Source organism: Mirounga angustirostris, unplaced genomic scaffold, assembly GCF_029215605.1.
Source record: "Mirounga angustirostris isolate CCGP_5_RB_7025 unplaced genomic scaffold, mMirAng1.0.hap1 SCAF_15, whole genome shotgun sequence".
Classification (NCBI taxonomy): Eukaryota; Metazoa; Chordata; class Mammalia; order Carnivora; family Phocidae; genus Mirounga; species Mirounga angustirostris.
The window spans coordinates 86,889,448-86,916,901 of record NW_026991723.1 but is presented as its reverse complement, the minus strand read 5'-3'; the positions used below and the strand labels follow the sequence as shown (position 1 = coordinate 86,916,901).

General features: G+C 55.3%; 3 protein-coding genes across 14 annotated transcripts; 1 reads left to right on the top strand and 2 right to left on the bottom strand.

Moving 5' to 3' along the window:
• Window positions 1-392: 392 nt before the first annotated feature.
• On the top strand, window positions 393-3,816 carry ZDHHC12 (zinc finger DHHC-type palmitoyltransferase 12). 10 transcript variants are annotated; one of them, XM_064579688.1, is made up of 5 exons: window positions 393-553; window positions 2,038-2,174; window positions 2,535-2,612; window positions 2,808-2,971; window positions 3,154-3,816. In XM_064579688.1, the coding sequence occupies exons 1-5, from the start codon at window positions 454-456 to the stop codon at window positions 3,476-3,478; spliced, it is 804 nt and encodes a 267-aa protein (XP_064435758.1). In that variant the 5' UTR covers window positions 393-453; the 3' UTR covers window positions 3,479-3,816. The 10 variants fall into 10 exon arrangements, with proteins under 10 accessions (XP_064435758.1, XP_045739228.1, XP_045739229.1 ...); XM_045883272.3 differs by having other exon boundaries at window positions 2,805-2,971; XM_045883273.3 differs by having other exon boundaries at window positions 2,805-2,988; window positions 3,143-3,816.
• On the bottom strand, window positions 3,753-15,200 carry PKN3 (protein kinase N3). 3 transcript variants are annotated; one of them, XM_064579680.1, is made up of 22 exons: window positions 14,461-15,200; window positions 11,817-12,057; window positions 11,483-11,628; window positions 10,893-11,004; window positions 10,693-10,820; window positions 10,332-10,515; window positions 9,281-9,427; window positions 9,086-9,195; window positions 8,836-8,979; window positions 8,338-8,413; window positions 8,084-8,252; window positions 7,814-7,952; window positions 7,640-7,707; window positions 7,264-7,327; window positions 7,028-7,119; window positions 6,512-6,688; window positions 5,494-5,556; window positions 5,303-5,379; window positions 4,730-4,872; window positions 4,533-4,640; window positions 4,294-4,374; window positions 3,753-4,202 (listed from the first exon to the last, which is right to left on the bottom strand). In XM_064579680.1, exons 1-22 carry the CDS (start codon window positions 14,668-14,670, stop codon window positions 3,990-3,992), a joined length of 2,892 nt encoding a protein of 963 aa, XP_064435750.1. In that variant the 5' UTR covers window positions 14,671-15,200; the 3' UTR covers window positions 3,753-3,989. The 3 variants fall into 3 exon arrangements, with proteins under 3 accessions (XP_064435750.1, XP_064435751.1, XP_045739226.1); XM_064579681.1 differs by having other exon boundaries at window positions 4,338-4,374; window positions 7,814-7,916; window positions 14,647-15,198; XM_045883270.3 differs by having other exon boundaries at window positions 7,814-7,916; window positions 14,647-15,044.
• Window positions 15,201-19,429: 4,229 nt separating this feature from the next.
• SET (SET nuclear proto-oncogene) lies at window positions 19,430-26,246 on the bottom strand. The gene is made up of 8 exons (XM_064580075.1): window positions 25,785-26,246; window positions 24,179-24,236; window positions 23,378-23,520; window positions 22,695-22,798; window positions 22,476-22,589; window positions 21,176-21,346; window positions 20,941-21,087; window positions 19,430-20,328 (listed from the first exon to the last, which is right to left on the bottom strand). The coding sequence occupies exons 1-8, from the start codon at window positions 25,855-25,857 to the stop codon at window positions 20,305-20,307; spliced, it is 834 nt and encodes a 277-aa protein (XP_064436145.1). The 5' UTR covers window positions 25,858-26,246; the 3' UTR covers window positions 19,430-20,304.
• Window positions 26,247-27,454: the final 1,208 nt, after the last annotated feature.

Here is a 27,454-nt window from a genome sequence, read left to right as displayed (position 1 = left end):
CTTACCCTCTAGAGACCTCAGGCATCACACCTTTGAAACCGGCACAACACAAGCTGGAGTCACACCAAACACCTCGAACATGGAAGCGCCCAGGGAACTGTACGCATGCGCAAGGCCGTGGGGTTGGGGAGGGCGGGGTGGGCGCCCGAGGGGGCGGGGTCAAGACTCGCGCCTGCTCCTCGGCTTTCCCCGAAAGTTACCTGGCTGGTGGGGGCTGGGGTTGGGGGAGTTACCAGCTGCGCGCGCGCCGGCCCCGCCCCCAACCTCTTCAGGCACCTGTTGGCTCGAGGGCCACACTCAGCCGCAGCTGCCATCCAATAGCCAGCTTCCCCGACCCAATCAGGCCCCGCCCACCCCCAGATCCACCAATCCGCGCGTGGCCGCTGCCCCTCTCTCCCTTAAAGGGCCCGCCTCTCCAGGCACTTCTTCCGGGTGGGGCCCCAGGCGGAGGAGATGGCGCCGTGGGCGCTCCTCAGCCCTGGGGTCCTGGTGCGGACCGGGCACACTGTGCTGACCTGGGGGATCACGCTGGTGCTCTTCCTGCATGATACCGGTGAGCCGGACCCCGCGCGACCCCGGACCCACCCAATCCCGCGTGGTTCCCCAGACGTTTGGGTCTCATTGGGTCTCCTGCTGAAGCCCCAGAAATCCTGGGATTCACCCCATTTCCGCCAGCTCCTGAGCCTCTTCCCCATCTATCATTCCAAGAGCCACCTGCCTTCTGCCTAATACCCAGTTGATCCCTAATAAATCGCAACATCTTCCTGATCCCTGCCAGATGCCCTGTGCATCCCAGGACCCATCCGGTGCCCACCAGATCCGACGAGCGACCTGAGCCCCCATCTCCCCTGATCCCGGGACCCACCCGGTCCTTCCCAGGAATTGACTCCCAACCGTCCCTCCGTAAGATTACGAGGATCAAGTAGATCAAGGACTGGCACCCCGCCCATTTCCGTAGCCACTAGCTGCCCAAGTCCAGGCTCCCCACCCTCTGGAGCAAGAAAACACCGAGGGGAGTGGCCTGTCCCGCATTTCCCCATCCTCACTTCTTGCCCTGAGGTCCTCATCCACCCCACTGCCCCGACTCCACTAACATCCTTCCCCCTCTTTACCTGCCAGGCTGCCTCCAACCCAAGTTCTCACCCTCCCTCCCTGCCAACGAGGGTAGCCCCACTCCCCCCATCCTTGCTCCAGCCTCAACCCCTGGACTGGAGGTGTTGTCACTTTCCTCTCAAGACCTTCTCAAGCCTCCTCCACGGTCTTCATTCTTAAGCCTAAAAACCTGCTCAGTCTCCCCATCAAAAAGGAACCCCCAACCCACCTTCCCTTCTCTGCTCCTTTTCACAACCGCAGGGCCCCAGAGCTGTCCACACTTTGTTATCTAACTGTCCCATGCCCCTCACTCCTCGCCCCTACTCCCCCCCCAAATCCTCATTCACCCCCATGAGTTGGACAGTCCCTAGCCAGCCCCTCCTCTGTCTCTATCTCATGGGCATATCAGACCTGGCTGGTCTCCCCATCATGGAGCCGAAGGCAGGGACTCCTCCTCCCTCTCCCACCCATCTAGTCAAGTCTGGCCCCTTCACCCCCTTCCTCCTTATCTATCCATCCCTTTGTCTCCACTCTTCCTGCCTGCCTGTGCCCTTGTCTAGCTACCCTCCTCTCCCTCCCAGATAGGCTCTCTGCCTCCAGGCTTCCTCCTCCTCCCCCTTCCTTCTTTTCTCCAGCAGGAGGGTTTTCAGAAACAGATCTGACCCTGTAAGCTTACATGGTTCCCTATCACCCTTTGCCCTCCAGATAAAATGCAGATGAACTTTTTTTTTTTTTTTTTTTTTTTGCTGGGCCCAAACTTCTCCCTCCTGTACCCTCTGCAGTGGCCACACCTGCAGACTTGACCACTCATTAAACCCCATCTCCAGGCCTTTGCTCAGCCAGGGACAGACTCGCCACCTTCAGCTACATCCCCCTACACAGAGGGGGGATGTTCTCCTGTTCGCCTCCAGCCCCAGCCTCACTCTCCTTCTCTGGCCTCTCCAGCGCTGCGGCAGTGGGAAGAGCAGGGGGAGCTGCTCCTGCCCCTTACCTTCCTGCTCCTCGTGCTGGCCTCCCTGCTGCTCTACCTGGCCGTGTCGCTCATGGACCCGGGCTATGTGAATGTCCAGCCCCAGCCCCAGGTAACCAGGGGGCCCCTTGCTCCCACCAACAGGACACACAAGGCCCCTGTAACAGTCTCATGCCAGGATCTGGGCGGAGCGCTTTGCGGGGGGTACCTCAGTGAATCCTTAGTGGCTCTTGAACCCCCTCCTACAATGAGGAAGTCGCCAAGGCCCAGCGAGGAGAGACAACGGACAGAGGTCACACAGCTTCGCTTCACTCGGACCAGAGCATTCTGCCATACCCTCCCCCTCCAAGACACAGGGGATGGGCCCCCAACCGCGCAGACCCAGAGCTAAGCTAGCCCCCAAGGGAAATGCCCCCCTGTACCATCTGCCTCCCCAGGGGACCCTATCTTATACCCCATCTCCCACTTTCAGGAAGAGGTCCAGGAGGAGCAGACGGCCATGGTTCCTCAAGCCATCCCCCTTCGGCACTGCAGACACTGCCTGGTGCTGGTGGGTGACCAGGGACCTCCACGGGAGGGCGCGGGCGCGGGCCAGGGGGGCAAGGTGGAGACTCCCTGACCTCCTGCCCCCGTGCCGTGGCCTCCCCCTCCAGGAAGGCCTCCCAGATTGAGGCCCAGCCTCCTGACCTCGTCACTCCCCTCAGGGGAGCCGGCCTTGAGCCCTCCCCCTCCATGCCCACAGCAGCCCCTGCGGGCCCGGCACTGCCGTGACTGTCGCCGCTGCGTGCGTCGCTTCGACCACCACTGCCCCTGGATGGAGAACTGCGTGGGGGAGCGCAACCACCCGCTCTTCGTGGCCTACCTGGCGCTGCAGCTGGTGGTGCTTCTGTGGGGCCTGTACCTGGCATGGTGGGTGCCACTGCCACCGGGGGCCCGGGGGGGGCCGCAGCATGCGCCTGCAAGGCGGAGAGCGCCAGGACTCCCTCTTGGCGGCCTCGGACCCTCTCCCAAATGGCCTGCCCCCCCGAGGGCTCCCTGGGGCACCCCTGCCGTCCCCCCGCCTAGCTCCCCATCTCTGTGCTGCCCTGCAGGTCTGGCCTCCATTTCTCCCAGCCTTGGGGGCTATGGCTGCGGTCCAGCGGGCTGCTCTTTGCCACCTTCCTGCTGCTCTCCCTCTTCTCTTTGGCGACCAGCCTGCTCCTCGCCTCACACCTCTACTTGGTGGCCAGCAACACCACCACCTGGGAGTTCATCTCCTCGCACCGCATTGCCTACCTCCGCCAGCGCCCCAGCAACCCCTTCGACCGCGGCCTGACCCGCAACCTGACCCACTTCTTCTGCGGATGGCCCTCCTGGGAGACCCTCTGGGCCGAGGGAGAGGACGAGGAGGAGGAGGGCAGGAGCCAGGCTGTTTAGGGTCGCTGGAGGCAAGGCCGCCATCTTGTGCCTGAAAACCAGAGAGGATGCGCCCCGCTGGGGTCGGCCCTCAGAGGGCCTGAGGTTCTTCGCTCCTGCCCATTCCTCCCAGGCCTCAGAGCAGAGCTGAATGACAGGACCCCTGCCTCAGTGGGCAGTTCTGCCCTCCAAAGGAAGAAGGGGAGGCAGAGGACCTGTGCAGGGGATCGGGCACCAGCGACCTGGGCTTTGGAGACCTCCACCCCGCCTCCGACGCCAGGATGCCTCCAGAGGGCACAGTTTTATAAGTTTAATAATCCATAAAGCAAGTCAAGTATTAAAAAACCAAACCAAACTGCTCCTTGCCGTGCCGCCCTTTCTGGTCCAGGTCTCCCAGGGGGTGGGAAGCCCCCCACAGCAGCCCCGCCGCTGCCACTTCAAGGCCCAAGACCCCCGAACAACCCGGCGAGGCCCAGGCCTCCAGGGCAGGGCACGCAGCTGGGCAGACAGGGCGGACGTGCCAGAGAGGCCCTCAGGGCCCCAGGAATCCTTCTGACACAAAGTCGAAGTCTCGGAAGGCGGCCTGCTGGCGGGCGGTCAGGGGGCAGCGCGGGTCGGGCGGGGTCAGGGCCGGCGGCAGCCCCGTGAACTCGCCCTCGAAGTAGCGCAGGTCCGTAGGGCCACAGAGCGTGGGCAGGAAGGGGGGCTGGACGGTGCGGGCAAGCAGGGCCTGCCAGTCGGTGGTCTGGGGGCGAGGACAGAGCTGCCTGAGACGACGAACAGCGGCCCACGCGGCCCGACGCCTCCCACTGTGCCAGGCACCCAGCACCACTCACGCTGAAGAAAGGCTGGGTCTTGATCTCCTCCGCATCCTGCTCACCCGCCCCCAGGCGCTCCTCGGGGCACTTCTGCAGGAGCTGGGCAAGAGGACGGGGGGCTCATGGAGGGCACTCGGCCCCAGGCACTGCCCACCTGCCCAGGTCCCCCAAGTGAGCTGGGCCACAGGGCCCCCGAGAGTGGGTGGTGAGCCACGGCCGCTGTCCAGCCCGGCCCTGCCAGCCCCTGCGCTGATTACCTTCTGAATGAGCTCGAGACCTTGCACCGACAGAAAGCGGGGATAGGGGGCATCCGCGTTGACGATGCAGTCAAATACCTCCTCCTCTGTGTCCCCGGGGAATGGGCACTAGGGGGAAAGGGGGCTCAGCAGGGCGCCTGAGCCACCCCCGCCCCACCCCAACTTAGAGGCCCCGGCAGCCCAGGTCCAGTGCTCACCTCGCCCACCAGCATCTCATAGAGCAACACACCCAACCCCCACCAGTCCACAGCCCGTGTGTAGGCCTCCTGGGTTAGCACTTCCGGGGCCAGGAACTCTGGGGTGCCGCAGAAGGTGCTCGTCCGGTCCCCAAAGCCGATCCCTGCAAACCAGCATCCACACTGGTGCCGGCCCGATGTGTCTCATCCACATAACCTCAGTGGGTGTGAGAGTCAACAGCCAACCCTCATGACCTCGGGTACCGAACCCCGTGCCAAGCCCTGCCCCATACCCTTGGAGGTGGGAGCGTTTTTATGCATCAGACAGGAGGAAGCGGAGCCTCAGCCAAGCTCACATGCCAAGGTCATGAAGAAAAAGAACCCAGTGCCCTCTCCCACCTTGAGTACGGCCTCTCCCTCTGGCTGAGGGCAAGCTGGGGCTCTTTAAGAGCCTCTAGGGCTGGGAAGGAAAAACCAGTGTGTCCAGCTGGTCCCTGGAATGAGGGCTGGGGTAGGGGGGGCGCCCGGACCCTGCTGGCCTGGGCTGGGCGAGCAAGGCTGGAGGACAGGGGATCCTGGGCAGGAGGCACCCACCTTCCTTACACAGCCCAAAGTCTGCAATCTTCAGGAAACCCTGGGCATCCAGCAGAAGGTTATCCAACTTCAGGTCCCTGAGGGTGCGGGGGGGGCAGATCAAGGGGGCCCTGGAGCATCGCAGGAGGAGGGCAGTGGATGCTCCTTCACCACCCCACTACCCACCCCCCAGCACCTCCGGGGCAAGTTACCTGTAAATGATCTTTTTCTCATGTAAGAACTGCAACCCGAGGACCACACAAGCCAGGTAGAACCTGTGGGTGGCATGGGGGGAAGTTCAGGCCCAAGACTGTGGGGGGCAGGGCGGGGGGACACCAGGATGGCCCTGGCCCCGGCAGCCCTGGGTGGCCCAGCCAGAGTCAGGTTGGATGAGAGCCTGAGGGGAGCCTCCCGCCACGGGGAGGGCAGGGGAGAGCGGATGCTTCTCCAGACAGTGGCCCCAAGGCTGCTGCCCGCTGACAGCCTACCCTTCTTGGGCTCTGAGATTGTGCCAGGAATGAGGCCACGTGTCCTCACGGCTTACTCTCCCACATCCTCCCAGCCACCCGCAGCTGATACTCATCACATCTGTTTTTCAAAGGAGGATCTAAGACTCCAGGTCAGGGATGCACCTGGGGTCACACAGCTAGTGGCAGACCCAGACTCCAGGGCCTGCACTCTGCTGGGCAAGAAATAACTCCAGGGGCGCCTGGGTGGCTCAGTCAGTTAAGCGTCTGCCTTCGGCTCAGGTCAGGATCCCAGGGTCCTGGGATCGAGTCCCGCATCCAGGCTCCTTGCTCATCGGGGAGCCTGCTTTTCCCTCTGCCTGCCGCTCCCCCCTGCTTGTGCCCTCTCTCTCTCTCTCTTTCTCTCTCTCTGACAAATAAATAAAATCTTTAAGAAAAAAAGAAAAAAGAAATAACTCCAGCTGCTAGTCACTCACTAGTCACAGGTTCCCATACTCCACAATTTATAAACATTGGGTTCATCTACCCAACAAGCCTGTGAAATAGTTCTCATTCGCCCCATTCACAGCTCCGTAAACCGAGGCCCAAGGTCACAGTGCTGAGAGAGCTGAAGAGAGCTGACAACCAGGATTTGAACCAAGGCTTCCCTGACTCCACACCGTTCTGCTGCTGGGCACCCTGGGGGAAGCAGGGTGAAGGGAGTGGGCAGAGGGGACCGGGGAAGGCTTGCTGGAAGAGGCAGACAAGAAGGGTGGGCACCCACCGGGCCTGGGGCTCAGGGAAGACGTCCTCGTGGATCTGCATCATGAGGTCGCCACCGGGTGCAAACTCGGTCACGAAGCAGGCGTGGCTGGAGGTCTGGAAGCAGGCAAGGAGGGAGAGCAGGAAGGGGTGCCCCGTGCGGCCCACGGCCTCCAGGATGCGTTTCTCGCAATACAGGCTGCGATGGGGGAGGGGGGAGAGGGGGCGTTTGGAGGGAAGGAAGACCCCTGTTAGCTGAGCCCTGCCACCCACACAACAGCCCTGGCCCTCTGGGTCTTCAAAGTGCCAGGCGGTAGAATGATGGTTTCTACGTCTCAGGCACAGAGAAGAAGGGACCCGCCCAAGGCCACCCAATTAACCGCTGCAGGTGCTAGAGAGAGAACCCAGGACTGGCTGGCCCCAGAGGGTCACCTCTTCAAAGCCCCAGGAGCACTCAGCTGCCTTCCGGTGCCCCCAGCCCAGGCCCGCCATCCGGGGTTCCCTCCAGCGCCGGGTACCCACGGGCCTGACTACACACCTCTCCATCTCATCCCGGCTCAGCACCTCCTGCTTCTTGAGTGCTTTGATGGCGTAGTATTTCCCCGTCCCCTTGAACTGGACCAGGAGGACCTGGGGACCAGAAAGAGCTCGGGCTCCAGGTGGACAGCACGAGGCATTCTTCGCTCCCCCCACCCATGGCCCCATGGGTCACAGCCTCCTCCCAGCTCAGGGGCCTGCTCACCCACTCCCATGGTACCCTCCTCAGCCCACTACCTTTCCGAAGTGTCCCCGGCCCAGCACGGCCAAGCAGCGGAAGTCCTGAAGCCGGGGGGGGTTCCTGCAAGAGAGAAGGCACGGGAAGCCCCCTGAGACAAGAGCTGGGCCTCCATGAATGCCTGCTCCAAACCGTCCACACCCTGTCCTGGGCTGTCCCGTCCCCACCAATGAGGCTGGAAAGCCTGGGGGCGGGGGTGGGGGTTCCTGGGACAGAGGTCTCCCAGAGTCTAGAATGCAGCTGGAGCTCACTAATGTGGGTTTAGTGAGTAAGAACCTGAGCGCAAGGAGCATCAGATGATGTCTGAATGGACACGCGAACACCCAAAGGAGTAGGTAAATGTCTCAAGCATAAAAGTGAGCCTGACGGCGGTACCTGGTAGCTGAGGTGGGAGGAGGCGGCCCGAGTCGCGTCCTGGGCTCCATGTGGGGGCGTTTGGTGCGCTGCGAGGGCAGAGGGGCTCAGAGCAGAGCCGGGCTTCCTGCCCTCTTTCCCTCCAGCCCCGCCACCCCTAGCCCAGCAGCCCCCGGGGCCACAGCACCCCCTCACCGGGATCTCCTCGGGGGTCGGCTCCCGGGGCAGGTAGAGGCGTGGGGGCTTGGGCGGGGGCCTCGTCTCTTCTCCCAGGGGGCTCTTCTTGGGTGGGAAATTACTACGTGGAGAAAGCAGACACGTGGCAGGGCACAGGCTGATGGAAGAGCCATGGGGACGGACACACAGCAATGCCAGCGACAGACAGAGGGTCACAGGGTGAGCGACACCAGTTGCACCCGGAGAGAGGCAGAGGAAGGGGGCAGCCGAGGTGGGGTGGCTCCTCACCTGGGCGAGGCAGGGTCAGTAGCTCCCCGGGGTGTGGCCGGGCTCTGGGGGCACGCTTTCGGGGGGCTGATCGTGCTTGGGGAGCTGCAGGGGGGCAGCAGGCTCATGACTAAGCGTCCCCAGGCCGCCATGCTGAGGTTCATCTGCGAAGCCCTCAGGAAGTCCTGACCTGGGACAAAAGGGGGGCTCAGTCCCAAGGCCCCCAACGGCCCCTTCCCTGCCCCCTAACTGCACAGCCCTCTCCCCGTCCACACCTCTGCGTTTAGAGAAAATGCGTTTCTGCCTCTGCAGCCGGGGCCTCCTCTCAAAGACAGGGTCACAGAAGGTCACCTGCGGGGGCAGAGGGCAGGGCTGGAGACCGGTCCTCTCCCACCCCACCTACCACCAGGGCACCTCGCTGCTCTCCAGGATCCCAGCCTGAGCCTCCAGTGCAATGATGCAAGAGCCAGAGGGGCCCAGAGAGAGGGATTCAATGTCTGCCTTGGTACCAGTGGGGAAACTGAGGCCCAGAGAAGAGAGGCACTTGTCCAGGGTCGCACGTGGGGCTAGGCAGTCAGGACCAAGACGTGGGCCTCTAGACTCCCATGCAGTCCTCAGACAGGGGCTGGGGATCCTTAGATCCTGGAGACCTCCTCCCTGCGGGCCCCAATCTCCACTCCAATGTGCAGATGGGTCACCTAGTCTTGAAGGGCCTTCTAGCTCGGATGGAGCCGGGGCCCGTCCAGGGCAGGGCAGGGCAGGGTAGGGGGCACCTGGGCAAAGAGCAGTCCCTGGGGCACCAGACTGAGGGAGAGCTGGTGACAGGCATTGTCCAGGAAGTCCTCCAGCCGCAGGAAGGCCAGGCCACACAGCTGCCGCCAGTCCCTCCAGCGCACCCCGATCTCCAGCTCCCGGGCCTATGTCGGGGAGGCCAGGCTGAGGAGCGGGGCATGGCACGTGCCCCCACTTGGCCGGCCCTCCGCCCCGCGGCCTGAGGGCACACCTGCCCGCCCCGGGGCTCACCCGCTCCAGGGGGACAATAAAGGTCTGGTCCCAGGACTGCTTGGCCACCGGCCCCCAGCCAGTCTGGCCCACGACACGATTGTCCACCTTCAGCACAGCCAGCACCTCAGCTGCAGGGCCAGACAGGGAGTCAGGGCAGGCGAGGGGTGGGGGTCCTCTGCTGCCCCCAGCTCCCTGCGGCCCCCTACTACTCACTGGCCAGATCCCCTCCACCGCGCTGCGGCTTGGCCCGGCTCCGGAGCCAGCCCTGGGAGGGGCTCCCGGCCAGGGCCGCCGCTGGGGACCGTCCAGGCACGGCTGTCAGCAGCTGCTCACAGCCCAGGAGGTGGACCTCCAGCGTCCCTGCGGGGAACGTGACAGCGTCAGGTACCATTCTCCCACTGCCACACTCAGGTCTCCCAAAGATGGCCGAACCCAGACCCTGCCCACATTAGTTGGGGTGTTTAGCCAGGAGACAGGATATAAAGTGGCCCCAAGTAGCCAGCCGACTTCTAGGCCTTTTAATAAGCCATGCCCTGCCCTGCCTTCCCCAACTTGTCTACTTGGCCAACTCCCAGAAGGCCTTCAAGGCTAAGTGTAGACACCACCTCCTTCAGGAAGCATTCCGGATTCCCCAACACCAGGTGAGGGAGCGCATGCAGCCCCTGTCCTTCCCCTTCTCAGCTCTGCTCACAGTAGGATGTGGCCTGTCTAACCCTGAACGAGCTCTGACCGGGGAAGGGGCTGGGCTCTCTGGCTGGCCCTGTGTCCCGGGTAGGAAGTTCAGGGTTTCCAAAGTCAGCATGCTTAGATTATTTGATGATGATAATTCAGCTATAATTCAGACAAATCCAGCTCAGGGGTAAGAAAGGACTTTCCAGTAGTCCAAACTGCCCAGGACTGGGTACCACGGCCTCCAGGGCTGTGAGCTCCCCTAACACGGACGCTTTAACCATCGTCATGGTTACTCGTTTAAATAACAGCTTCGCTGCTTGTGTGCGGACCGTGCTGGCACTGTGCCTAGCGCTTCACACGCGACAACTCACTGAATTCCACAGCAACCCCACGGAAGTAGGTGCTGTCACCATCCCCATTTGACAGAAGCATAAACTAAGGGTCCAGAGAGCAGAAGTCTGTTGCCCCAGCTCACACAGCTAGGGGGCTGCTGGACCAGGGTTGAAACTCTTCTCCAGAGTTCTCCCCCTCTGTTTCAGGGTGCTCGCTGGGAGAAAAGGGGAGCCCGGACGTGGGAGGGACTCCTGGCTACCTGTCATGGCGGTGGGCTTCACAAGCACCCCTGAAGGCTGGGGGTCCCCAGACCCGGCGGTCCGCAGCTCCCGGGCCACTCGGCCGCGCAGAGGATGCGCGGGAGGCAGACCCTCCAGCAGCTGCTCTAAGGCCAGGCGCAGGAGGTCCAGTTTCTGGGAGGACTCCTGCAGCTGGGCCTGAGCCTGTGGAGCAGAAACGGGCAGGGGGCACGGGTCCATGAAGCACGGCGGCCAGGGCCAGTGGCTCGGGCCACCTGCCCGCAGTGAGGCCCCGCACGGCCCGGCCACAGTGCAGAGGCTGGCGTGGGGACAAGCAGACGCTCAGAGAGGAGCAGCAACGGGAGGGCACCCTGGTCTGACCTCGGCCAGCGCCTTCCGGTCTTGCGTTCGCCGGCCACCCAGCAGCTTTACCACGTTCTTGGCACCCTCGGCCACGGCAGCCTCGATGCGGAGCCGATGTCTTAGCTCCTCTGCCAGCAGCTCGGGACCTGGGAGGAGGGGTCAGCCCTCAGGCCCATGCCCTGCTCTGCCCGGCCCGGCCCCGCTTCCCCAAGCCTCACCTGGTTCCGGGGACCCACTGGCTTCCAGGCTGCTGATCTTCATCCGCAGCAGGGCCACCTTCAGCTGGCTGTCCCGCAGCATCTGCTGGGCAGCTGCCAGAAGCTTCCTCTCCTATGGGGGCATGACATATGCCCCCACCGAACCAGGGCCAGCCCTGAGCCTCCCTGGTCAGACCAAGGCTGAAGCCAAGCCTCCTTGGTTAGCCTCGGTCTGGGGCAGAGCCTCCTCCATCAGATGAGACAGGAGCTGGGGTCAAGCTTCTCCCAACCCATCAGGGCCGAGCTCCCCACATCATGCTGGGAGTTGGGGCCGCGGGTGGACCTTCCCTACTAGACTGGGAACATGGCCTGGGGTTTCCCCATTAGACCGAGTTTTGCCCTCTCTGTTAGATTAGGGGTTCAAGCCATGCCTTGCCCACCAAGCTGAGATTTGGGGGCTGTGCCTCCCCCATCAGACTAATGGTTAAGAATGGGTCTCCCTTATAGGGTCACTGGCCCGGTTGCATTCCCTCTCAGAACAGGGGCTGGGGCAGCACGTCCCCTAACAATCTGAGAGCCACATCTCCCCGCTCAGACCCCAGGAGCCTTACCTTGGGTGTGCCATTGGCATACGTGTGTGTCATATTCTCTGCCCCCTGCTTCACCTTCAGCTCCACCTGCAGCTGCCTCTGGAGAGCCTCCAGGTGCCGAGCCCTGGGCTGCGCTGCAGATGGCTGGGGGCCCGCGGCCACAGATTCTGTGCACAGGGTGGGGCCCATGAAGCCCTGACCCAGAGCCAAGAGCCCCCTGCCCTATGGCCTTGCTCTCTCCTCCCCTCCTGGGCAGGGGTACACCTGAAGAGGCTCTGAGAGGGCTCAGAGCCGAGGTCGAGGAGCTGGGTGGGCCCGGCACCTCCTGTCCCCAGGGGTCCGACCCCTCACTCACCGGCCAGGCCGGGCCCAGGGCCGGGCAGCAGGATGCGTGCATGCAGCGCCCTCAGCTCTCCGTGTAGCTGCTCCAGGCGGCGGTTGGAGGAGCGCAGGAGTTGCTGCACGTGGCCCAGGTGGCGGCGATCTGTGGCTACCCTCCGCAGGTTCTCTACACCCTCCTTGATTTTCAGCTCCTTCTGGATGGCCCGGCGGATCACCTCTTTCTCATCCTCCGGGGGCCGCTGCCGGGCCCCAGGCTGTGGAATAGCAGAGCAGTAATGCCCCCTGCCATCCCAGCCACCAGCGGCCTCGGGTCCCCCCAGACGGAGGGAGAAGGAGGTGTGCCCAGCAGCCAGGATGGACCCCCAGGGCTCGGGAGGCCTGACCTTCCAGCTAGTATCCCCAGGCCAGATGCAAACCCCGAAGCTATGCATTCCACCCATGTTCCTATCCTCTGCCACTAGGGAGGAGGGAGAGGGAAAAATTGGCAATGTTTACAGTCGACTCTTGAACAACACAGGTTTGAACTGCGCGGGTCCACTTATAAGCAAATTGTTTTCAGTAAACACAGTACAGGGCTGTAAATGTATTTTCTCTTCCTTACGATTTTCTTTTTTTTTTTTTAAGATTTTATTTATTTATTTGACACACAGAGAGATAGAGAACACAAGCAGGGGGAGCGGCAGGCAGAGGGAGAGGGAGAAGCAGGCTCCCTGCTGAGCAGGGAGTCGAATGTGGGACTCGATCCTAGGACCCTGGAATCATGACCTGAGCCGAAGGCAGATGCTTAACCAACTGAGCCACCCAGGCGTCCCTCCTTACGATTTTCTTAATAACGTTTCCTTTTTTTCTAGCTTCCTTTATTGTAAGGACACAGTATAGGATACACATAACGTACAGAATAGGTGTTAGTCAACTGTTGATGTTATCGGTAAGGCTTCTGGTCACCAGTAGGCTATTAGTAGTTAAGTTCTGGGGGAGTCAAAAGTTATACGTGGATTTTCAACTGCCTGGAGGGGAGTCAGTGCCCCAGACCCCTGGGTTGTTCAAGGGACAAAAGTACATGGTGTCAGGGTCTGTTCTGAGCTTTGCATACATTAATTTATCAATCCTCACAACAATCCCATGAGGTAAGTATAGTTATTATCCCCATTTTACAGATGGGGAAGCTGAGACACAGAGAGGTTAAGTAACTTGCCCATGGTCACAACACCGAGAAGGGGATGCCACCCTCTCCTCGCCAACCCATTGGGCTGCCCTCTCCAAGGCTGCAACTCCAGCTGAGATTTGGGGCCAGAAAGGAGGCTAGGGAGCCACCCAAGGTCACACAGAGAGGGCAGCCAGAGGCCTGAGTTGGGGCCAGGGATGCTCCCTCAGGTAGCAAAGCAGAGGCTCAGAGAGGGGCTGAGGAGGTCTCTGGGAGCCATTCCGAGCTCAGCTACTGGGAGGAAGTAGAGGTTTTCTCATACTTCACCCCAGGTGGGAGCAAGGAAGAGGAAAAGCTCCTTCTCAGAAGCCAACATTTCAAACCAACCAGTGCCAAAGCTGACCTCAGCCCAGGGTAACCCATGATGCCCCCCACTCCCCATGGACTCCTCTGGGGCCTCCACCTTACCTCTCGGCTCTCCATCTCCTGAGCCCAGTGTTAGGGGTGCCACCCCAGCCTCAGGGACGCCCCCACCCCAGGCCTGCGCTGGGCTGCTGGCCTGGCTGTCAGAGGGCAGGGGCGGGACTCAGGAAATCCTTTGAGGGCCCTAGGCCAGAGGGCCAGAGCCAAAGGCCTGAGCAAACAAAGATCCCATGGAGCGGGGGGCCCGGCCACCGGGGTCCTGACTCACCCAGCTGCCGCTGCTGGGCGGAGGTTCACAGGAAATCGGAAAATGTGTACAAGCCACTCCTGGAACAGGCGGAGGGACCTCCGGAGGAAGGGGGTGGGAGGGGGCAGAGGCAGCACTTAAGGTTGCCTGAGACGTTGGGTGGGGGCACTCGAGGAGTCCTGCGGAGGACACTTTGCCCTTGGGCATACCCCATGGTCCTGTCTGCTCTGGGTTGGAATTCTGCCAAGTACACACATGTCCGCCTTTCTGCTCTACAGCTGGGACCCCACCCCATTTGCTCTGGGCAGACCTCCACCCCTCCCTCCCCACTAACAAACACACAGCTTTGGCTGCTGTGTCCACCAGCACCTATTGCCAGGGCTGGCAGGAACCCCGCCGCCCTCGCCATTTGGACTAGAACCCTCTGTGTACCCGAAGGTTCCCGCCCAGGTACTGGGCCAGGCTCCCCCAATTCTGTCCAATTGTGTCCAACTGGATTGTGTCCAATCCCCACATGCCTTTGTGATCTGGGAAGGACCCCCCCACACAAGTGCACAGAGATTGGCCCCCTCCAAGTCCCTCTTCTTCCTGCACACACACACACACACATTCCTCTCCCCCCAGGACTGGTCCCAATGTGCCCCCACGGCCCCCCTTTGCTTTCCAGGCAGACTCCTACCGGTCTTACAGTCCCACAGGGAAGAACCGATTTGGGGAAACTTTGGAACCCATCCTGGTGGCCCTGACTGCGGATTCGGACGTGCTCCTGCGCTGGCCTGACTAGAGGCTCTGAGTCACTTGGGGGTGATTTGGGGACGTTTTCAGGGCACATGAACGACTCACCCCCATGCTCAGGTCTGCCCTGCGAGGTGTAGCGAAGCCCGGGGCCGGGGCTGAGAAGGGACCCGGGAGGGGCTGGGGGTCGGGTCTAGGGGACGCGGCCGGAGCTCGGGGCGCCCGCGGCGTGAATGAGACTTCCCGACCCCCTCGGCCCGCGCCCGCAGCCCTGCCTCTCTGGGCGCCGTTCACCTGCCGCGGCGCCCCCTCCTCCATGGCGCCGCTCCGGCCGCTCGGCCCCTCCTCTCGACCACTGTGGTTCCGGAAGCCTCGGCCCCACCGCCAGGACTTTCAAACTTGAAACTTCCCGGGAAGCCGGGCCGCAGCCGCGGGATCGGGCGCCCCCTCCCGAGGTCGGCTGGCCCTCGCGGGACTGGGATCAGCGCCGCCTCTCGGCTGCGAGAGGTCAGCGCCCGGGACCCTACTCCTCCACCCGAGGCCCCCGCGCATCCCCGGCTCCCACGTTCCGCGGGCTTTGGGCCCAGCGCCCCTTTCCTGAGGCCGCAGTTCCGGCTCGGTGTGACGCTGAAGCCCGCCCCGGGACAGAAGGGCAGGAGGGGACATTTCCTGGGCCGGGGTTCTCTAGCTGCCCTGAGGGGTGGCAGGGTGGCGATAGCGCCGCCTGCCGGCCGCGGGACACTGCCGGTGCGGCCGGCCCGCTCCAGCCCGGCTCAGCGCCTTCCCCCGAGCCCCACCACCTGGTTCCCGCCCCGACGTTTCTCGTAGTCTTAGATCCTTGGTGTCAAATGGGCTAATCCCAAACCTGTCTTGGCCGTCTGGAGTCACTACTCTAAGAAGGTATACGTCTCAAAAAAGTAAAGCCTCGCCCAAATCATGCCAAATTACAAAGGACAGGTGAATAAACCAAACATCTCCGGGCACCTGGGTGGCTCAGGTCATGATCCCAAGGTCCTGGGATTGAGCCCCACGCTGGGCTCCCTGTTCAGCGGGGAGTCGGCTTTTCCCTCTCCCCCTGCTTGCGCCCTCAAATAAATAAACAAAATCTTAAAAAACAAATAAAACCAAGTTATCTCTCAGGCCCCCACCACTCAGAGTGGAGCTTTCTGGGTTAGCCAGAGCCACTATTCTTCCCTTGCCCTAAAGAACCCATCCAAACAGAAGACACGTTTACATCTTAGGAAACAGCCACAACTTCAGGAAAGCCAATCGGTGGGCACTGACTGACCTGGCAGTGGCTTGCCTGGGTAGGAATTCTAGGATCCTGTGCTAACCAGCACTCTGTGCCAGGACTTCACTGGAAGGAGCCTGGTCCAAGGGGCTGGGAGTAGGGGTCAAATATTGAAGGTGGCTGATTTGCTGACTTGGAATAGGCACCCTCCAGTGCTTTTACTGAAGGAAATGTCACTTCCACTTTGCTCTGACCACCTCCCCAACAGAGTGGAGAAGGTGATGCTGACAAGCCATGGACAATCCTGGGTTGTCCTGCAATGGGAAATCAACCAAATGACACCAACATATGCGAAGGCAACTTGGTTCAGTGGGGGGCATGCCTACAGTTCATAATCAAAGGCAAGTCGAGACACTTTTACACATGGGCGCAGAGTTGCTGAGGGCTTAGACAACAGCACATAGTAGGCTCTTTTAAGTGGGTTATCATCAAGATGCGCTGAGCTGAATGTTAACTAAGCATAATTAAGCAAAAGGACTATCAGTTTCTGACTGCAGGTCATAAGATTGAGGGAAAGCACAAACAAGCGAGCAAAGCAGGTATCTCCCATCTTGAGGATCATTTATCTACTCCTACAGCCAAGAAAGCTGAATTATGTGGAAGAACTCAAAATGATTTTCCAACTTTACGGTGTTTCACTGCCTCACTGGTCAGTAAAGGAAAGGAGGTCAAAAGTAGCAGAATCCATAAACCCCAGGCTGGGCAAACCCACAAGGAAACCAAATCCTAGGCTGATGGAGGAGTCTGACCAAATAGCTTCAACTTGTCTGATACTTCATGAAATTGTAATTCTTAAAATTGAAGTTCGGGCGCCTGGGTGGCTCAGTCGGTTAAGCGACTGCCTTCGGCTCAGGTCATGATCCTGGAGTCCCTGGACCGAGTCCCGCATCGGGCTCCCTGCTCGGTGGGGAGTCTGCTTCTCCCTCTGACCCTCCTCCTTCTCGTGCTCTCTCTCATTCTCTCTTGCAAATAAATAAATAAAATCTTTAAAAAAAAAAAAAAGAAAAGAAAGAAAATTGAAGTTCACTTCACATTCAACATCCAGGAAATACTGAATGGTGCACAAACAACTCTCCTGCTAATTGGCTACTAAAACTATACAAACATCAAAAAAAAAAAAAAAAAAACCTATATAAACATCAACCCAAAAGAAACTTAAAACTTTCTGGCAGGGTACATTAAAAAAGTTTTACTTTCTTTACTTTTTCCTTCCCAGTATTGCAAACATCAATCCATCTATGTTTAGATTTGCCTCCCTTGGGTAGGAGGAGCATGTAATGTCACCAACTAATCAAGTTGGCACAACCCCCCCACTATTCTTGTTCTAATCACAAAACTGCAGTCCTTTGCCTTGGACCTGAAACTTCTAAGTCTTCATGAACACAGCCTCATGTTCAAAAGGGAATGGTCACTGCCGGGGTTGGGGGGATCGGGGGGAAGGGACGCACTAGTTTTCCAAAGGCTAAGATGTCCTCTTTAAACAACTGGAATGGCTATTCATCCATCTCCTAAAGAACTTGTCTTGATCTTCAGAAACTCTGGAAGTTTTCATCCTTTGCAACAGAATTCCATTCTTGAAATGGCCAGAAAGACTTCATAGCAAAACCTAACCAAAATGGCAGAAAAACTAAACCTATGTTTTAGGGACCAAGTGAAACCCTGAAACCAGTTGTTATAGAGCAGTAGTGATAAAAATGACCAAATTAGCTCAGAAACACAACTGACTAGGAATCCTCTGAAGCCCAAAAGGCCCCCAAATCCATCAAGTCAAAAATCCATACCTTTTGGCAGCCAGCCAGCTAACACAAGTGAAACAGGCCAGATGTAAAACCAATCGCAACCCAAGGAGAAAGGCAGGATTCTGTGGACATTTAAAACTCTACATCCTAGAGCCAGAGCTGCGTCAACCTGCAGGGCCTGTCACAGAGGTCAGGGAACAGTTTAAGTCTTTTAGAAATCAGAACATCCTTGGAGAAACCACCTCAACTGCAGGGATGGTCTAAAAAAACATACTCCTTCAGGTTTCAAATGAAACCTAAGGATACATTACCAGATAGATACATTATCCATACATTATCCTCTGTGCCCCAGTTCATGTAGTTTACTCCCTCATAAGTGGAGTTCAGCACAGCTTTGGCAGATGCCCTCTTCCCTGAGAAAGTACCTCAACAGCCGCCACTTGCCCTCCTTTTGAAATGTCCTGTACCGAAGGAGTTTTAAGCCATTCATCTGGCACTTTCCAATACACACTTGCCTAAGGGCCAGCAATTAGGCAAAGTGCACTTGCTACTCTAGCACTTTCCAGGACACTCACACTGCCACTTGCCAGCCTCACAGCCCAGCTCTCCTTCACAGGATTTGCAGGCACGTGGCAATCTCAAAGGTGATCTCAATAGTTGGAAGTTATCTTTAAGGGCTATTTTTTTAAAAATCACCTTCTCAAAAGGAACATTTTAAGATTGGGTTAAACTCATGGTGACGTATTATAACCTGACAGCGCTCTTATCTCACCAGCCCGTAGGAAGTCAGTTTTAGTAAGCTGTTAACTTTTGAGTAACAAAAATTACAGGCCTACTTAATGAGTAATAATTCAAGCTACTAGGGATATTTTGCTGGCCAAGAGTCCTTTAAACATTGAGACTTCAATGTTTAATTGAAAATATTCAATCCCTTCAGGAACTGACTACATTCCAAAGAAGTTTCTTTTCCATGACCTTTATACCTACCCTTTCATACAGACATGACCTCTGCTATACTGTACAATTTGAAGAGCAGTTCCCCCCCCAGTCACTATGAACACAAACCACACAGAAAAGCTTCCTTATGATCTCAATCCAAAAGCAAGTAACATGTCTCTACAAAACAAGGAGAATGACCCCAGTCAAAAAAAATCTTTACGTTCCTTTATTGGAGCAAGATTCCTGACCAGTATACAGTGATGTATTACTAAACAAGACCTGTGCAGAAATTACATACTATCCATCTAGACAGGTTTTCATTACACTTTGCCTATTGATGGAATAGTTCCATTTATAAAGTTTTATACATCAAAAAGCTTTGAATTTTGACCAGGCTGTCCATTAATTCATCTCTGAAAAAGTTAAGTGGCATTTAATTTTAGCTACTATAATTTACAGCATTAAAAAGCTTATGCATTAGGCAGCTTCCCAAAATGGTATCCTATGCACAATGGCATTTAGCAGAGCAGGGCCCGGCATCTCACCCGGATTCACACAGACAGGCCTCGCTGGAGAGCTATATGCTAAATAGCTAGTACTTTGAGACAAAAGTACTCCTGAGTTTCTTACCACCAATACGGACTTCTTACTCTGAGAGTCTGTCTTCTCGGCCAAATTTCATAGTACCAACGAAGACATGCCAGTAACTGCCTTGTGTGTAACTTGGCATTAGAGCACCAGGTCTGTCTGATGGTGGTAGCAGGCACTATTATATCCAGGTAAATAAAGGCCCATTTTTAAAAATGCCAATTTGAGACACAAATCAAGGGCACAACATAATCAGAACTGAGTTTTGAGCAATCTGGTATCCCGACTGATGTGAAGATTTCAGAAACTGACAGCAAATTGTACCCACAATGGCTCCTGGCTTTGGAGACATTACTACATTGATTCAGATCCCTTTCTCAGTCCACACAGCCCTGAGGTCACCCTGCAAAGTGCGTATCAAAAAATACGGAGTCAGGGTGACAAAGTTTGACAATACGTTATACAAGTCAAACTTGGAAAATCATATTAAATACACCTGTTCTGAGAGAAAAGCATCAAATCCTTTGTGTACACATTTAGTTTTATTGTAACAAAGCAACTTGTACACTTTTAACGTTTAAAACTGAGCATCATCTTTCCTTTCCAGTGAAACAAAAAGAAAATTTAAAAATAAACAGGAACAAAATTACAATAGAGAATGTCAATTCCAAATAAGATCCTACAGGTTCTGCTGATTCTCCCATCGAGTGGCAGGGCTCAAGTCATCATTAGGAGAGAGTTTTATTTTAAAAGTGTCATCTTAAACTGCAAGGATGTCCGTTAAACATCACAATTAAACATGCCAAAGGAGAAGCCATGTTGTCAAAATGCCCACTTAACCCACCCAAACATCTCAAACCCACCCTTCGCTGTCCTTCTATAACCCCATTTTTTTAAGTTTTTTTTTTCTTTTTTTTAAACAAGAGAAAGTAGACAGGTACATGTTGGTAAATGCTAACTGTCCATATTCACATAGAGACACAGTGTAATCTCTGAGCCCAATATACAGAGAAAGGAGGAAAAAAGCTAGAATTCTATGCACTACTACACAGGGGCCTAGCACCCTCCAGCTTCCAGCAGAGCTAAGGGAGCAGAAGGTTTTTCTTTTTTCCCACAGAGCACGGTGGTGTTGATTCCATAAAGTTTTTGTTGAGACAGGAAGGGATAAAAATGAATTTGGAACAGAAAGGGGTAGAGATTCTTTTCCCACTGTATTCTGCTCAAGGTATTTCCCCCCAAAATAAGTTGAGAACCATGGTATAAAGGGAGAGAAAAGAGACTTCAAAAAACAGGGCGAATGAGCACAAGAGGAGAAAAAAAAAAAAAAGACTGCAACTTGCTCCCAGGGACTGAAGAAAATTAAAAAAAGGAAGGTTGGAATCCATCAGTGTTCCATTAGTCATCTTCTCCTTCATCCTCCTGTAAGAAAAAAAGTGGGCAGTCAATCTTCAAAGGTTAATTCTAAAGTCATTCCCCAACATTCAAACACTTACAGACTTCCACAGAACAAACTACCACATTACAGGGACTTGTAATTTTACAAACCTACAAATCCGTCTGTATCAAATCTCAATTGCAAGACCCAGTGATATTGTTTCAGATAAATTAACTTTTCAGCACCCACCAAAATCACTCACCTCTTTCACACCAAATAATACAAACCAAAAACCCATCTATCCCAATCTCACTATAAGAATTTTAATGTTTGTCCAAAACATGCAAATCTGTTACTCAGAGATCTCAGAATTTGACCAGCGGCACTATCCGTATCACCTTCATTAAGTACTGGCCAGGGAAGGACAGGATGGAGTACTAACCACAAAGGCAGAACTAGTTACATAGTTAAATCATGGACACAATGACCTTATTAAAATCTTCTTCCATCCTGGACAATAAAATAGCTTGTCTCATCTACAAATCCTTCCACAATCAGTTGGCCAGTTCTATTATACAATATATTTAAACCCACAAAATAACAAGGTAAATCCTTTGAGATGATCTTTTTTTGGACTTAACCAAATTTTCTTTTACCTCTCCTTCCTCCCCCTCATCATCATCTTCATCTTCTTCACCTTCATCCTCATCTCCTTCTTCATCGATATCTTCCAATCCTTCTTCTTCTTCATCATCATCATCATCTTCTTCTCCTTCCCCTTCTTCATCATCCATATCGGGAACCTTAAAAAAACCAAGAGTTACCTGAGGAACTAATTTTCAAACAAAGGAGACAAATACAACCTGAAATAAAAGTACATTCTCAACTCACCAAGTAGTACTGTAATGGATTTGGCCAAATATCATCTTTGATGACCTCTCCTAACTCATCTGCACCTGCATCAGAATGGTCAGTAAACCAGGTGAAGAAGCTCTCTGGTTCCTCATGCTGTCTCTTCCTGCTGGCTTTATTCTGTGTTTGACTTGAACGTTTCGTCAAATCCTAAATGAAGACAGAAGAACTTCTGACACAGGTTTTCCACAACACCTAAATTCCCTTTATAAATTAAGATTTTAACCCAAAACGGGGGGGTGGGGGGTGTTTGTAACACCTGTATGTTATCTAAAACAAATCATAAAACATACAGCAGGTAAATAAAAGAAATCCCAGAATTCTAGGTCTGCAAAGACTTGTCAAATTTGTACAAGCTTTTCCTGAAAACGTACCATTTGGCTTTTTTACAAAATTAGTTCCATTTTGACAACCACTACCATAACACAGTATAATAATTTAACATGGGGGGCCCCTGGGTGGCTCAGCATCCTGTGATGGAACCGTGCATAGGGCTCTCTGCTCAATATGGAGTCTGCTTATCCCTTTTACCCTCCCCCTACTCATGCTTGCTCTCTCCCTCTCTGAAATAAAATCTTAAAAAAATTTTAGGGGCGCCTGGGTGGCTCAGTCATTAAGCGTCTGCCTTTGGCTCAGGTCATGATCCCAGGGTCCTGGGACTGAGCCCCGCATCGGGCTCTCTGCTCCACGGGAAGCCTGCTTCTCCCCCTCCCACTCCCCCTGCTTGTGTTTCCGCTCTCGCTGTGTCTCTGTCAAATAAATAAAATCCTTGGGGTGCCTGGGTGGCTCAGTCATTGGGCATCTGCCCTTGGCTCAGGTCATGATCCCGGGGTCCTGGGATCGAGCCCCGCATCGGGCTCCCTGCTCCGTGGGAGGCCTGCTTCTCCCTCTCCCACTCCCCCTGCTTGTGTTCCCTCTCTCGCTGTGTGTCTGTCAAATAAATAAATAAATCTTAAAAAGAAAATAAAATCCTTTAAAAATTAAATAAATAATTTTATATGGGTTCACCATTAAAACACAGACAAAAATGTAGCTTGGGAAGTAGCAAGCCATTTGAAAAAGCTGTCACCAATATGAAAATCAAAAAAATGTAGCCTGTTTCTTTAAAGACTTGCACTACAATTTGTAACAACAGTTCCAAGCCATTATATTTGGCTACAGTTTTTTACATTTTAAGGATCTGCATTGAACACATTATCAAAGTGGCAAGTATTGGTAAATGGTTCAACTAAACCAAAATACACAAAATGATACCTTCCCCCAACAATTCCTCAAATACCTTTCCAGATTTCCATTTGATTTCGGTGGACTTTGAAGATGGATCACCACTCTCATTCAGATGAAATTCTTTGGAGAGAACTTTATTTTCGAAGTAAGGGTTTTCATCAAAATACTATAATAAAAGATTGGAGAACTGGAAATCAATACAAACAGGTCTTCCAACCAAAGCTCCAATTCATTTCCACAGTGGCAAACAAGAGGAGTTACTGATACTTACAAAATCTATTCTGTAACCTGATTTAATATCTTCAAATTCTGTCACTTCAACTCTTGTCAAATAATGCAGCGCCTCTTCATCCTCCTCCCCAAGCAGTGCAGACACTAGATGAGCAAATTTATAGGTCAAATGAGTATTAAACAAATATTAACAAACAATTCAAGTGATGCCTTTAAAAATTTTCCAAACTTAGTGAGCATTTTTGATTTTATAAATCCATTAAGTGCAAACCAGATGGCTCAATGTCAGAACTGTCACTATCTTTTACCAAGTAATTAAAGAGAATTCCAAGTTAGAATATAGTCACTTCTAAAATACAGAAAGCTTGGGGCGCCTGGGTGGCTCAGTCGTTCAGCATCTGCCTTCAGCTCAGGTCATGATCCCAGGGTCCTGGGATCGAGCCCCGCATCAGGCTCCCTGCTCAGTGGGAAGCCTGCTTCTCCCTCTCCCACTCCCCCTGCTTGTGTTCTCTCTCTCGCTGTGTCTCTCTCTGTCAAATAAATAAAATCTTTAAAAAATAATAATAAAATAAAATACAAAAAGCTTTAAATGCAAGCCTCCCCTCTCTTACGTGTTTTAATCTCGTGTAACCAACATGTTGGACTAAGTTCTCAAGCCAAGTCCCTCCACTCTAACAAGCACAGACATCCCATACCCTGGAATAATGCTCTGATACAACGTACCTTGTGGATGGTTGACAAATGTTGTTACCCAAAAATTGGGGATTTTGGCGATCAATTCCGACCTCTTCTGAAAAAATGGTTGGCGGAGTTTGTTATATTTCTGTTCTACTTTCAAAATCTCCTCACTGGCTTGTTCATTAAGTCTGAAGCAAATGAAAAACAATGTTGACAATGATGGTATTTGACAAATACAAAAATTGCTGAAACTCCAGAATATTAGCTTTCGAAGAGTACAAAGTAATTATTTATAATGACCAAAACACCTAGATTTTTGTAGTTAGACATTCAAGTCAAAACTAAGATGGCAATCTGATAGGCTTCACCAACACACTCAATAGTTAAACAGTTCTTAAAGTGCCCAAACTGATCATTTTGGTAACATTGTATATTTACATCACCAACTCTATCACCAGGCTAACTTCAATTGTTTCAACCTCAAGCAGATGTTTAAAAAAAAAAAAGTGCTAATAAAGTAACAAAGTTATAACCCAAGTGGGAGCAACACTGATGCCATGATGCTAAACTATCAGAAGCCCAGGCACTGCAATTCAGACAACTTGTAGCCTTTGAAAGTAAACCAAAGCTTTACAAGGTCAATGTACTTTCTTCAAAAACTTTTTGGTCAACATATAAGTCTTTCACAGGAAATTAACACTGACCTTTCAAAATATTTCCAACTAAGTTAAAATCATCCCCACTTAGCCAGTGGATACAGATTTATTTGACCATAGTTTCAATGATTACCAGACTGTAAGCTGCATCTCAGAAAACTTCTGCAAAGTAAACTACAAAAAACTTTACCTGTCTATTTCATTTTGTACTTCATCAATATGTTCAATTGCTTCTTGCTGTTCTTTTTCTGTAAGAAAAAGGTGTATAGGACTCAATGCTAGTTACAATATGAAATTCGTTTTCTTGATGTTAAGAGTCTGTGATGTGACATATCAATAAAATAGTTTTAAAAAAAGAAACTGCCTACTACAAGGCATGCTCTCCACGTGTTCATGCCCGTAGTTGACAAATTACTTTTTAATTAAAAGACTATTCACAAATCATGCAATCTGCTAGGCTACTCAAGAATGTTTGCAGCACTTTTTCAAGAGTTTCCTTACAAGAAAGAGACCAGTTACTAAAGTTACTATTATGAAAGATAAGGAATAAGCCTTATTCAAAAATCCTTACGGTTATTTATCACGTTATATACCTGTTAACAGAATGATGCCAGCTGTTAACTCCAATACGGAAACTAACCCAAGACCATAACGAAAATGAGGACACCACCTATCTCAGTGGTAGAATCACTTCTTACACGAAGTTGAAAATACTGCTCAGTATCGATTACAATTAAAAGACATCAGACATGCCTGACAGGTAAGGCTCTTGAATCTGCCGGACCATCGTAAAAACACTGGACTTCACCTTCTTAGAATAAGAACCCTAGGATTCGACCCTGACCTTTCTCTCCCCTCCAACCCAATTTCAGGCGGGCTTATCTGAGATGAGGCCCCACACGATTCTGAAGCACTTACAGGGAGCAAGCATGAAGTCTGAAAACTATGAGCCACGGAAGGCAGAGGAAGGAAAGGGGTGTGCTATGGAAGAGGTGCCCTTTTGTCCGGTGAAGACTGCAGAACCTACAAAGCTAAGTGGGCGTGAAGGGGCCTGATCGCGCGGTTCATTTCCGGTAACCATCCCGGGTTTTGCAGCCCCCCTGCCGAGAAAGCCTTTGCGGCCAAGGCTGGGAGGTTTGCTGCGAGCCATCGTAAAGCCCCTCCGACTCGCTGGCCGCCGGGCCAGGTTTCGCAGCGCTCTGCCGCGACGGGGCGGCCACCCCACGTGGGAAGTGTGCCCGGGGCCGGCCAGAGCATCCTCCCGGGCGGGCCAGGCCCACTGCGCGGCCGGCCGCGTGCTTCCCCGCGCCCCCACCCCGCCCCAGCTCCAGGCAGAGGTCCGCGCCGGGGCCGGCCTCCGGGTGCGGGTGCGGGGGCGCCGCCCGCAGGCCGGGCGCGAAGGGGGAGCCGCGCGGAGGCCCGGCCGCGGGGCCGCGTCCGGCCGCACCATGTGGCGGCGGCGGCGGCTGATGGGAGCGAGGCATCATGGCGGAGCACAATAAAGAGAGGCTTCTCGGGAGGGAGGGAGGGGGAGGAGAGCGAGGGAGGGGGGAGAGGAAGGGGGGGTCTCCTCCGCCCGCGCCGAGCAGGCCGCAGCGCCCCCGCCTCGCAGCGCCGTCCGCCGCCGCGGCGCCACCCCGGCCCCGGCCCCGCGCGCACAAAAAAGGGCGCCGAGGCGCGCGCCGGCCCGTCCGCCCAGCGCCCCCCGCGCGCCCCGGGCCCCGCCGGCGGCCTGCGGGCCGGGCGGGCGGCGAAGATGGCGGCGCGGGCCGGCCCCCGCCTCGCCTGCTCCTCACCTGAGGTCTCGTCGGCCCCGTCGTGGTTGGAGTTGAGCTCCTTTTTACTGACTTTGGCCGCCGGCGCCGACATGGTGCTGCTCCGCGGTCGGGGGGGGAGCGGGGAGGGGGAGAGAAGGGAAGGCGAAGGGGGCGGGCAGCGGCTTCCCCTCACGCCACACGCGCGGGCGCTCGCTCGGTCCGGCCGCCTCCTCCCGGCGCTCGCTCGCTCGCTCGCTCTCCCTCCCCCTGGCTCGCGCGCGCTGCCCTCGCGGCCTGACGACGAGGGAGGGGCTGGGGCGGCGTGCCGGGCCCCGGCCCGGGCTCCTGCTTACGGAGGGGAGGCGGCGGCGGCGGGCGGGCAGGCGGCTCGGCTCCCTCACTCACGCTCCGCGGTCCAGCTCGCTGCTCGCTCTCCCCGAGCCGCCTCCTCCTCCACCTCCTCCTCCACCTCCTCCTCACGGCGAGGGGCGGGCGGCAGGGCGCAGGCGCGCCAGGCCCCGCGCGCACGCCCCGCCCCCGGCCGGAGAGGCTCGCGCCGCCCCGCCATTGGCTGGAGCGCCGGGACGAGGGGGCGGAGCCGCGGCGAGGAGACACAGGGCCTGGCCGAGAGGCGGGAGGAAGGAACGCCGCGACGTACGGGGCCGGCCCCCCGCGCCGCGCTCCCCTCCCCCGCTTTCCCCTTCTCCAGCCCGACCCGGGACATTTGCGCGCTACGGGCGCGCGGCGGCCCGAGGGGCGGGGCCTCGCCGGGCTGCGCGCAGGCCCCCCGGCGGGCGTGTCACGTGGTGGCGGAGCGGCTTCCCTTCTCCGCCGGGTGGCGCGGAGCGGGGTGTTAGAGCACCCCAGAAGTGCAGGCCTTGTTACAGCCTAGCTTCACACCGGGGGCCCAGAAATACACCCACCCCGGGTTAGGCGCCGTGGGACACTGCTGGGGCATCCCTCTTCGTGGGTGAAGGCAGGCGACATCTCCATCCTATTTTCCAGATGGGGAAGCCGCCCTTCGGACTCACTCAGGCTTGTTTGCAAACCCCGAAGCTGTCCAGTCCACTTACAAGGCCTTTTCCTGGCTTCTAGTCCAAGCTCTGCCCAGACGGCCGTGTGCACTTGGGCAGGTCACCTTCCCTCTCTGTACCTATTTCTGAAATTATATAATTCAAAAAGAGGCTGACAAAGGGGAACGTTGTGTGATTGGTGACTTTTAGGCAGGGCCGCGCCAAATTGGAAGTCCTCTGAAGGCAGGGAGATGGCCACGCTTATCTGCGCGTCTTTTTTGCCCAACTCGGTGCCTAACGTTTGCAAGAAACCGTGCTAGGAGCCAGTCCCAGCAATAGGAGTAGATCTCATTGAGGGGCACAACTCCGCCCGAAGGCGTGGGCGGTGTTAAATTCATTTCACCACGTCAGAGATAGGACCTACAAGACCTGCTTTAGCGGCCAAGACTTGAACCACTAAGTAAGGCCAATGCATTTCTGTTTAAATAATGTTTTTCAGGTAATGCAAATGCACCACTGTTCTACTCCCTCTTCCAGAGTCCCAAGAGGTGGACCACCAAAAGCCTGAAATCTCTCCCTGGGCCTTTGTAAGCAGAATTTGGAGTTGGATTATTTGCCTTCTAGCACTCATGTTTTACTATCGGCTCTTAAAACTCAAGCAGTGTCTTTAATGTTCAAGACAGTCCATTGGTAGGT

Bases quoted from the DNA above. Each gene is read 5' to 3' on its own strand.
- ZDHHC12 (XM_064579682.1), top strand. From the start codon at position 454: ATGGCGCCGTGGGCGCTCCTCAGCCCTGGGGTCCTGGTGCGGACCGGG. The intron at 2,175-2,534 runs GTAACCAGGGGG...TCCCACTTTCAG, and splicing joins ATGTCCAGCCCCAGCCCCAG to GAAGAGGTCCAGGAGGAGCA. The intron at 2,613-2,766 runs GTGGGTGACCAG...CACTCCCCTCAG, and splicing joins GCAGACACTGCCTGGTGCTG to GGGAGCCGGCCTTGAGCCCT.
- PKN3 (XM_064579680.1), bottom strand. From the start codon at position 14,670: ATGGAGGAGGGGGCGCCGCGGCAGGTGAACGGCGCCCAGAGAGGCAGG. The intron at 8,980-9,085 runs GTGAGCCCCGGG...TCCCCGACATAG, and splicing joins TTATTGTCCCCCTGGAGCGG to GCCCGGGAGCTGGAGATCGG. The intron at 5,557-6,511 runs GTGGGTGCCCAC...TGCCACCCACAG, and splicing joins TTCCCTGAGCCCCAGGCCCG to GTTCTACCTGGCTTGTGTGG.
- SET (XM_064580075.1), bottom strand. From the start codon at position 25,857: ATGTCGGCGCCGGCGGCCAAAGTCAGTAAAAAGGAGCTCAACTCCAAC. The intron at 22,590-22,694 runs GTAAGTATCAGT...CTTTTATTATAG, and splicing joins CAGGTTACAGAATAGATTTT to TATTTTGATGAAAACCCTTA. The intron at 21,088-21,175 runs GTGAGTTGAGAA...GGTTTTTTTAAG, and splicing joins ATCCATTACAGTACTACTTG to GTTCCCGATATGGATGATGA.